The 11,503-nt window shown below is 37.1% G+C and overlaps 1 protein-coding gene across 1 annotated transcript; it reads right to left on the minus strand.

The window, feature by feature from the left end:
• Positions 1-2,512: 2,512 nt before the first annotated feature.
• On the minus strand, positions 2,513-11,375 carry LOC127877060 (uncharacterized). The gene is made up of 5 exons (XM_052422660.1): positions 11,121-11,375; positions 7,361-7,495; positions 6,042-6,696; positions 5,720-5,897; positions 2,513-4,499 (listed from the first exon to the last, which is right to left on the minus strand). The coding sequence occupies exons 1-5, from the start codon at positions 11,355-11,357 to the stop codon at positions 4,253-4,255; spliced, it is 1,452 nt and encodes a 483-aa protein (XP_052278620.1). The 5' UTR covers positions 11,358-11,375; the 3' UTR covers positions 2,513-4,252.
• Between the last annotated feature and the right edge of the window lie 128 nt (positions 11,376-11,503).

Raw genomic sequence — 11,503 nt, forward strand, 5'->3', positions numbered from 1 at the left:
CGTAGTAATAAAACGTAAACCATTATACAATGTTGAGTTGTTATTATAATGAAGTAACAAAGGCAAAGTTGTTACAACGCAAGGTTTCGTTGTCTCATTAGCGTATACGGATGCAGAATCCTATCTGCAACTTCACTGTTCGGATATGCCAAACGTTTTATTTTCGCAAGACGCGGCTTATATTGTCATGTCTTCAGTAATTATTAAGAAATCAAGGACAACAGTTTAAAGTAGTTTGCTTCAAGTCATGTTAGTTTTGCAGATAGACAGAGACAGACAGAGAGATGGACATATGGACAAAGGGAGGGCTTGACTGACGGATATATGTAAAACGCAAACCACAATTCGTATACCGAGTTGCATGATAATTTCTTATGTACTTTCAAAGGTATCAACTTGGTCCTTTTTTGTCAACAGCGCCCTGGAATTTGAGCGGCAAACTAAAAGATTCGTGTATATTCCTCACATTGCCTTTAATAAGCTGACAACGTCAATACTTTTTGAAAAATCGCGCTACTAAGTTTGCCGTAGGATTGACTGACGGACAGACGAACGTACGTTCAAACAAACGGAGGTTCACATGTAATCACCTTAAGTAAAACTCTTGTATGCATAACACAACATATAAGTCCGAAATAAGGAAAACGTTTTAATACAAAATAATAAAAATATGTGCATGTAACGTTTTATACACGCGTATGTGATATGTAAATTTACATATTTACCGTCTGAAAAGACAAAATACTTAAAAAAAGCACAACACACAACAGTCGCCAAGGTAGTAAAAAGCGTGAAATGCATATACATTGCAAACGTATTTTCTTGTTTACTCGCAAAATAACTACTATTTTTATTTGCAGTAACATTTCAGAATATACCGTTCAAAAACACTTTCGTTTATATGAGGTATAATTGTTAAGTCAGTAAAAACGCATCATACGACATTATTTTTCACATATCACATTTCTGACCGTAGTAAGATAAATTTCATGTACCACAGGTCTTGAGCAATTATCAATTTTTTACACATCGCAGTCTAGTCTTATCAGGTGTCCAAATAAGTTCCGAAGTCGAATTCCTTGACGTTTTTACATTCTTCTGGATTTTTCCGGGACGATAGCAGACCAATTGTCATCATCGCAAGAGTGCTTAATTTTTTCTCATCATACTTTGCTATCAAGTAGAGATGTTTAAGACCTTCTACCGCAATTAAAATGTTATCAACACCACACCAACCCTTGGTAAACAAATATACTCCAGTCGACATGATCTCATATAGTCAAAAGCCACACATTAATGTATATATGTTTATTGAAAGCATAATAATACTTTCAACAGTTTCATTGGCATGTTCTAATACCGATGATGATAATAATAATAATATAACAAAAAAGTGGCTGGGAACGCGATTTTGACTATTCTGGGCAAAAAATGACTCTTTCAGTTAAGCACATATTATGAAAGTGTTACATCTTAATAATCAAAATTTGAAATTTGAGCATCGAATTCCTAAAAATGACGAAGTTATGCCATTTTGTGTGTATCATGCCACAAACGTGAATAGCGCCGTTTTGTATGAAATGACGTTTCAAATCAAGGAGTATCATTACATGTTATGCTGATCAGTTTGTGTTGATACTAACTCCATTGTTCGCGTATGTGGATGAACATTATTCATTACAAAGTACAGAATTAATCGCAGTATTATAAATCATTAAAATCTCATGGTTGCCATGGAAACAAAAGTATTTTTTTCATATTTATTACAATTTTGAAGAATTTGAGACAAAAATAACAGCAAAATCAACTAAATATGCTCTTGACAGATATGGAACATGGTAAATATATTCATATTATTCAAAAGGTATTGAAATTTTCTGGCAATATGCTGTGTTCAGAAATTGAACAATTTGTATAGCTTCCAACATGACACAAAAAGAATAACTGCTAAAAATACAATTTGTGTTGTGCATCTTTACTGACATATATATATATTTTTTGTTTTTTGTTCAACTATTGACCAAATTAAAGAGAAAACATTAATTAAGTTGACACTTGCTATGGAAACAGTAAATTGTCAATTGCATATACATGATATGTGTTATCAACAATGTATTTATAGTCAATAAATAAACAAACTTAGCATAAGTGCAAATAGAAAACATAATTCACTCATTGCATCATAGGGGTTCAAAAACCTCCTTTTTGACTAAGACAAAATTAAAGAAATAAACACTACATATTTAATGCAACACGTCACCATATCTTAACTTAACACAACAAAATGTTTGTTAAACGTTAAAAAAATAATATACACATAACAAAAACACATACATTTACATGCACATTACATATCTTGATGCCAATATGAACTACAAAAGTATAAGTGATATTTTTAGAACACATACCTTGCAACCTTGCAATACAGTGTATTTATTATGATTTAAAGAATATTTTATAGTGAATATCACTATGAGAGAGTTAATTATCATTAATCATAACATAGATTTAATGTATCTGATTTAGTGTACAGAATACACAAAACTGCAAACAATGTACATTATATTCCATTATGATTTAAATACTCATACTGTAACATGCTTACTACGTTTTCTTATGGATTGCAGAGTGATAAAAACAACACAAGGTACGAATAGTTGATTTTATGTGCTACAAATTCATGCATATCAATCAAAATGTATTTGTGGTATTCCTTGATGAACAAGAGCTGTCACCATAGGATGACTTATGCCCCCTATAAACGCTTGATAGATGTTATGAGCTTTTTTCAAAACCTAAACGCAGATTTCGAAACCTAAACGCGGACCCTAAGTTCAAGGTCACAGGGGTCAAAATTTGTGTGCGTATGGAAAGGCCTTGTCCATATACACATGCATACCAAATATGAAGGTAATATCTCAAGGGACATAGACGTTATGAGCATTTTTCAAAACCTAAACGCAGATTTTGAAACCTAAACACAGACCCTAAGTTCAAGGTCAAGGTCACAGGGATAACATTTTTGTGCGTACGGAAAGGCCTTGTCCATATAGACATGCATACCAAATATGAAGGTTATATCTCAAGAGACATAGAAGTTATGAGCTTTTTTCGAAACCTAAACGCAGATTTCGAAACCTAAACGCGGACCCTAAGTTCAAGGTCAAGGTCACAGGGGTTAAAATTTGTGAGCGCATGGAAAGGCCTTTTCCATATACACATGCATACCAAATATGAAGGTTATATCTCAAGGGACATAGAAGTTATGAGCATTTTTCAAACCCTAAACGCAGATTTCGAAACCTAAACGCGTACCCTAAGTTCAAGGTCAAGGTCACAGGGGTAAAAAAAATTGTGCGTATGGAAAGGCCTTGTCCATATACACATGCATACCAAATATGAATTTTACTCGAATTTTAGAAAAAGATCCTTACTTTACTATGATGAACTATTAAAATTAATAAACGTTAATTTATCCCCTCACAGCAGTTGGAGGCAACCATTATAGAGCGAAGCCCTACCTTTATAGCAAAAATAACGCATTTTGTGTTGATATAGACCAGTAGCATGCTTATGAAATAATGTATTTTACAAATACATATTATCCTTTAAAATGAAAGAAAATACTTCAATTTCTTCATAAAACCTTATCCCTTTACCACTTAGATACGTATTTTGACCCATTTGTATTCCAGTTGAAAATTAAATTTAATTTAAGACCTTTCTTACTAGACTCAAGTTTTCAAAGCTTCATTTCCAACCCTTAGATACTGATGAGCGTCAAACAACATTAAGCCTGAACAGATTGCTAGCTACTTGCAGGCTGATCTGGTTTTATGCTGTTTGCACATAGCCAGTTTCACTTTGCCTCTGAGTGGGAAAGGGTAAAATAAACAACGTTGCGGTATACACATTATTCCTATATTCCCAACAACAAAAAATTGTTACAGTCCCCCCCTCTATTAAGAAACCCTGAGCTTTATATATTTTCCCAAAGTTTTCGTTTTTCCCGATTTACCCCTTATGATGAAGTTCCCGCTTATTCCCTGCAATTCTAAACATGTTGTGTGAATTTTGTGATTTTCTCAATATTTTCAAAGGAATTTTATTCTTTTATGATCCCCACGCAAACCCTTCTATTGTACAAATGAAAATGCTTCTCGCTGTCATTTCTTACCAATGATACCATTTTCTTTACAGGCATGTGGTATATTTTACTGTGAACATATAACATCATAACATAGCACATCCATCACCTTATTAGTCCCATGACAAGCACGACAAGAAGCCAGGGAGCGGCCATTCGCGCTGCCACCGATGTTCCGTCTTTAGGCCCCGGCAGATGCTCGGAGCCGACGCAGTGATGGCACGTAAAGAAGTTCTTCGGGTCGAAGCGGAGCTTGACACTGAGCAGACGGTCATAATTGGATCCCCAGAAGTCCTCCCTCCAGTAGGGGTTGTCTTTCCACGCCTCGTTCACGTACATCCCGCGACCGTACCTACAGATGAGAATGAATATTTCAGAGAGGTTCACACACCATGCCGATACCGAATAAGCAGACGACATTGAATATTTCAGAGGGTTGGTAAAACATACCGAGACCGTACCTGCAGACGACGCTGAATATGTAACAGATGTGGACAAGACATGTTTCTACAGTACTTACATGCAACACAGAATATTTAACAGAGTTGTAAAACACATCCCGTTACCGTATCTGCTGACTAAACAATATGCCACAGGGGTATACAAAATAAATCTACCATGAATGCAGACGACATAGAATAAAGGTGAACAAGAACCCGCTACCATACCAGAAAACATTGATACTAGTATGTTAAAGACATGGGCAAACCAATACGCTAACGTACCAGCAGACGACAAAGAATATGTCACAGAAGTTTAAAAGTATCAAGCTACCGTGCCTGCAGACGACATGCAGTAAAAAAGAATGCTAAGGTTTTAAAGCGATTTTAGGGCGAAACTATGCCTCAGTGCCCCACGGACAAATAACATTCCCCCCCCCCCCCCCCCCCCCCGTATAACTGCTTTAACATAACATTGCCATTAAGCTATTTTTTTAAATGTTAAAAATCCATCATTTAAATGATAATGTGTGGCACAACGATTCATGTCTGTTTATAATAAAACACTAATGAGCCGTGCTCTGTGTAAAGGAGGTCCAATGCATGTGCGTAAAGTGTCATCCTAGATTAGCCCGTGTAGTTCGCACAGACTCATTTGGGACGACACTTACCGCTTTCATGATATTATTCGTTTGAAGAAAGTCTCTTCTTAGCAATAATCAAGTTGATGCGGAAAGTGTCGTCCCTGACTATCCTGTACAGACTACACAGGCAAATTTGGGACGACACTTTACGCACATGCATTAAACCCTCTTCTCACAAAGCGCGGCTCTAATACATGTAGTAATTTGTTACTGTAAAAATTCCTGTTTTGTCGTAAATTGCTCCATTCCAGGACTCCACCTGTTCCCGAAATTGAAAAAAAGATAAAATACAACGAATTCAGTAAGATATTTGAGAGAAGAGCTCGAACGTTTCACCAAGTACATAACTAACAAATTAACAGGATTACAAGTAAACGTATGCAACGTACATTTCATGACATCTAAGACGCTATGGACCTTTAGCCCATGGCAGAATGTTAGAGGAATTAGTATGGCGAGTCTTAGCAAAGTCATGGCTAATTGCATACTTTCGGAGACCCTCTGCGAATGGCCAGAATCCCTCAATTCGCTCCTGGTCCTTGTTAGGCTGATCCAGGAGATCTTTGTCCGCGTCATTCAAGACAATGCCGCAAGATAGACTCGTTATCGTGGAGCGGTAGCCCGGATGTAGCGGGGTGCCGCCTGAGGGCTCATTGGTCGTTTTTCCTGGATATATGCACATAATTATTATTACATACTTATTGGACATTATAGCAGCGGATGTGTGATTTTATTGTAGTATTCTCTGTATTTCTGTATTTAACCGTACTTAGTTCGGAATAAAATAAATTAATGTTTCATCACGCTTACCTGCAAGAGTAACTCCCGTGCACCCAAGGTACTCAGATGTCAAAAACAAGCCACTGTGCATGAAACTTAAAAACTCCTCCGTCAATAGTTCCGGTTGCAGAAGACTGTTCGCCAGGTACGCGCGCGTTATCGGAGGATCAGCAGCGTCTTTCTCGAAGTCCCAAAAGTCGGATTTATTTGCAAACGTAAACGGAACGTTCGCAGCCGTAGCCCAGTCGGTGAATGACTTGAAAACTGCCTTTTCCGTGCCATCCCAAGCGCCAAACTTGTTGAAGTACAGACTAAGAAGCCCTCTATATTGAATGACGCTTTCGCCAACTGGAAAGGTTCCCGGGCCGTTGTTGATCATCCAGTAGCCACCCCATTGAGTAGGCATTGTTACAATAAGATCCCTAAGCAGTAGCATGGTCGCGTTGAAATAATTGATGCCAAAAGCAGGAATGTCAATAGCTATGGTGGACGCGAAGGTTACCATCCCTTTTGGCATCGGATGAAGGCGGAACAGGAAGTAGACAACCACCCCGAATGAATGGCCACCGCCCCGTAGCGCCCAGAACAGGTCCCCGTTCTCGACGTACTGGAAGTTTCCGTCGTAAGTCTTAATGACTGTTCGGGACTCCGTGCACGTGGCGATCGAGCCGTCGGCGAAAACGATCTGCGAGGAACAAACAGGTACCGCGAATAATGCTTAACGCAGAATCAAACTTAAGGCTAAACTTTGAAAATAAGCCAATGAAAATGATTGTTACATTTGAACATAGGTAACCTTTGGTTAAATGGTGAGATCGATTCAATTATTCTACCCCTCATGACCTATCGTAAAAATAGTTATAGTATAAGTTTTTTTATACTTCGTGAATGTTACATGAAACATTCAAAATAAATATATCAATACAGTCTATAATTACATTGAGCACTGGGAAATCTGGGCTCAATCGATGTGCATAAAGTGTCGTCACGTAGTAGCCTGTGAAGTTTATACAGGCTAATCACGGACGACACTTTCCAATTTTATGAATTTTTCGTTTAAAGGAAGACTATTCTAAACGAAAATCCAGTCTAAATAGAAAGTGTCGTCCCTGGTGAGCATGTGCGGACTATACAACCTAACCTTGAACGATACTTGACGCTAAAGCATTAAGCATGGTTTATCAGATCTCGGCTAAATTACATTTGTGTAATTATACAGAGTATGTATATAAAGCGTCTGCGCATAAGAATTACATCGTTCACAATATGTTCCCACTTATATGCTTCCTCATTTTAAAAAAAGATCGATCATACAAACGTTCAGCGTCTCAATCAAGTGCGGTCATTACCTGAACCTCGAGAAGATTGTCTACCGCGTACCCCAAAGAGCGAGACACGGGGCTGTGACCGCCTCCAAGGGTGTAACCGCCAGGGGTCACCGTGTGGGCACTTCCGCCCACCACCACGCGACTCACCGCGTTCAGCTGTAAGACATAAGTAAACTCTTAATCTCATTAGACAAATTCTAACGTTTGGCTAAATTATGTGTAGCTGTTAGGATCCGGCAACGTCTCATAAGAGGTCAGGTTCCTCACAGCTATGGGTCAAATAGCTCCACTGCCTTGTGGATGCCTTGGGAGAGGCAAAGGCTAAGGGGTGATACCCCGACAGAAAACCGCTGCTGCCTTGCAGTCCGTCATTGGATCGACAAAGTCTAAAGGAGGGGTAACCTGACCAAAACCTAGAGAGTTAAAATCAGAGATGCTGGGCCTATTGGCACTCTCTTAACAAACCACAGCATCATGTAATTTCCGCAATGACTACACAATCAACGATGTGGTGGTGTGTCTTTGGGATCCCTCCAGGGAGATTCAGTGCCGGGCTCTGTGCCTCGACAGAGTCCACCCAAAGCTACTGGGGGTCATTCCTTCCAAAACACCAAGAGGAGAAGAACATGCTTCAACCAGCCAATAAGGAGAAAAGTTCAACGTTCCTCACATTTCAGTTAAACGGTTACTTAAACCCCATTTGTGTTTTTTATCCAATCAAATATCTTGTTATGTACATGCCTTAAGCATTTACCCTACCAAGTGAACCTACTAAATACGTAATTTTGAAGAAGACTATTTTATTGGTTATTTAAAGTCATCTAAACCAGACCTCCTTTGACAAGTTATAGATCAAGTCACTCGAGTTACTCACAGGCTGTTCTGATTTTATGCTGTTTGCACATAACCATTTTCACTTTGATTCTGAGTGGAAAGGGTCAAAAGACAATCTGGTAAAGCTGTCGAGATTTAATCTTTATTTATTTAAATCTTGAAAGTAGAAGGGTTAAGTATAAAATGTTCACAATCATCAACATTGAATCTTATTAAAGGTTTATATGTACATATTATCATTATTATTATTATTATTATAATAATAATTATTTATTGTTATTATACCTGATTTGTATAGCGCTCTTTTCACACATAGTTGTGCGTTCAAAAGCGCTTCACATGAAATTACATGACTTAATTCAGTATTAAATACAACGTAACCATATAACAAGATGTATAAACATAATAGGTAAAAACATACAACACGGTTTAAGGAATTCATCTAAAAGTACTAGAATTAAAAAAAAAACAATTGATTAAATGTACATTCCATTGATAAAACGGACACTTAAAAAGAGCATGACATTAATTCAACAGTGGAATGTTAAAAGCTTAAGGGGAAAACAGTATATTTTGACTGGTTAAACATGAAAACAGCTAAAAAAGAATATAACATGTGCTGATTTGTTTTGTGATCTAAGTGATCTTCTTGTTTAATAGATGCTAAGCAAGTTTCTGATGTAAATTGGTGATTGGTTGTTGAGTGCTTTGAAAGTATGAGTCATAATCTTATATTTTACTCTGTGTTGTATGGGTAGCCAGTGTAGATCCTTAAAAACAGTAGTCCTTGAGATAACTCTAGCTGCACAATTCTGAACCTTCTGAAGTTTATCTAGTTTGTTCTGAGGGACACCGTATTTATCAGCCCATTGCGATAGTCCTTCCTGGATGTCACCAGTGAGTTGACAAGTGATTTTGTGGCATCTTGTGTACATAATGTATTGTCTAATATGACCAATTTGGCGTAGCTGTGTGTAACAAGATTTACTGATAGAGTTTATATGTGCACCCATGCTCAATCGGAAATCAAACCAGGCCCCTAAATTTCTGACACAGTCGGATGGTTTGATGTTTGTGTCACCTACAATAATGAAAACATCACTCACATGTTGAGAATTGTGTTTTGAGGAGAACACGATGACTTCTGTTTTTTCGGCGTTCAATTTAAGCATGTTTGCATTCATCTAGGAAGTTATGTCTTACAAGCAATGTTCTACGCGATGAAATGTTTCAGTGCACAGTACACTTTATCCGTGTTTAATAAACTTGAAATGAGACATGATAAAATTATCTTCTATGATGAAGGTATTTCAACATAAAAAAAGAACGACACATCAGTACATACTAGGTCAAAAGTATTTATAAACATGCTTTGCGGTGTCATATAAGAGTGCCTTATACGGAATGATAATCTATGTGAACGTGACTGAAGTACTATTTATATTTCTTAAAGATCACGAAGACATAAATCTCGTGACATTTCGTACTATTAACAATGCTGACATGAATACACAATTGCCACTTAATTTTAGATCTTTAAACTTCGCCATAAAATGAGTCAGCATTGATTAGCCAAAATAACTCAAACTATTTTAAGTAGCTCTATCTAGAATTTTAATTATAACATGACCTACGCTTCAGAAGTGAACTAACGTTATGCTCAATTTTGTTTAATGTATATACCTGTTTAATGCATTTAACAAAATACAGGTTGTATCAATCGTTGAAATAAAAAATCCCGTATAACGCTACTCGCTGTTTCCAATACCATATTACCATACCAGCCGGACTACTTCGACCCATTTAATGACGTCACATTCCGCGCACCGAAAATATAAATATTTTATATTACGAAATATATTACGTAGTACATCGTGTGACGTCATTTCTGTGACGAAACACAATAGTTTTATCTAAACTCTCTGCAATTTAAGGACCTGTCGGATGTGGTGTTTTTTAACAGTAAACTATTTGTTAAAAAATATCGAACGAATTCAAAACGTATTTTGGAGTGTGTGTTTATTATGCTTAAATGTTGATTTCGATAGGAATACAATAAAATAGTGTGGTTTAAACTAAGTTTCGATAAAGACATGGAAGAATAGAAGTGCAAGTGCATATCGTTTTACGTTTTTGTTTTAAACATCGGATTAAAGTTGTCAACTTAATTGTTATAAACATTGATTAACGATGGCATTAAGGTAAGCGTGTCGTAAACCTGTGTTTTTCTGGTTCGAATGTTTGCACGTTAATTTACATAAACTGTATTTATACGCGTCTTAAAAACTATGGCGTACCGTTTTAGTCATTGTTTTGTCAGTTTTGTTAAAGTAAACAATACAATTGTTAACTGTTTTCGTTAGTTGTTGTATATAATAAAAGGAATATTACGCTAGTCAATGGTTCCAAGAGTTTGTATCACTCTCGTGGCCTGTGCTATTTCGCATCACACACGAGGCTCCGCCTCACACAAGCCACTCGAGTGATACAAACTCTTGGAACAATTGACTAGCGTAATATTCCGTATTTATTACACTGGTGTTATTACACTTGTTATACAACTGTGAAATGACGTCATTTTATGATGAAATGACGTCATCATTCCAGCGAATTTCTTCAGTGAAACTCTTTTTCAATGTCAATAAACGGTGAAAAGAGCATAAACAAAATTGTTGGTCATGTTATAAATAGAATCTTAGATTCGTGGTCATGTTTATTGAATTTATTAAACTCGTCATCATAATAAAGATAAAAACTCGGCAAGCCTCGTTTTTGTCTTCATTAATGATTTAGATGACTTGTTTAATAAATTCAATACAAAATGACCACGCATGCAAGATCCTTTATATATATTTAATTTGACGATAAACAATTTCAGAATCGGTCTTGAAAACTGAACAAAAGGAGTACCGGTACTGTTTCAAATTCAACTTCAACTATATCTCACCTTTTGGTATATTTCCTGCCACTGTAGACCGGTTTGTACTTTAACCGTCCCGTACTGAGACCGACTTGAGTTGAGGTCGATCTCCATTTCATTCATTTCGGAGAGATTAATCAGGAAACTCCCCTCCCACGTGGATCTGCCCATGTAGTCGTGACCGGAACTGCGCACGGTCACATGTAGGTTGTGCGCATGGGCAAACTTGACCACCGCTTGGATGTCCTTGGCGCTTTTGACCATTGCTATTAGGTTCGGAAACCTATGCGTTACAAAGCAGGGGTAACATATATTCAACCGCAACTATTACAGGTACAATATTTTCTGCTATAATAATGCGGATATCGAAAAAAAGGGCAAAGGGATGAAAGGCGGAACATTAAGAACCT

This window comes from Dreissena polymorpha, chromosome 4, assembly GCF_020536995.1.
Source record: "Dreissena polymorpha isolate Duluth1 chromosome 4, UMN_Dpol_1.0, whole genome shotgun sequence".
Lineage (NCBI taxonomy): Eukaryota > Metazoa > Mollusca > Bivalvia > Myida > Dreissenidae > Dreissena > Dreissena polymorpha.

Excerpts from the sequence above, each read along its gene's own strand:
- LOC127877060 (XM_052422660.1), bottom strand. The coding sequence starts at position 11,357 with ATGGTCAAAAGCGCCAAGGACATCCAAGCGGTGGTCAAGTTTGCCCAT. Across the intron at positions 6,697-7,360 it reads ACAATCTTCTCGAGGTTCAG|ATCGTTTTCGCCGACGGCTC; the intron begins GTAATGACCGCA and ends TGTTCCTCGCAG. Across the intron at positions 5,898-6,041 it reads CACGGGAGTTACTCTTGCAG|GAAAAACGACCAATGAGCCC; the intron begins GTAAGCGTGATG and ends GCATATATCCAG.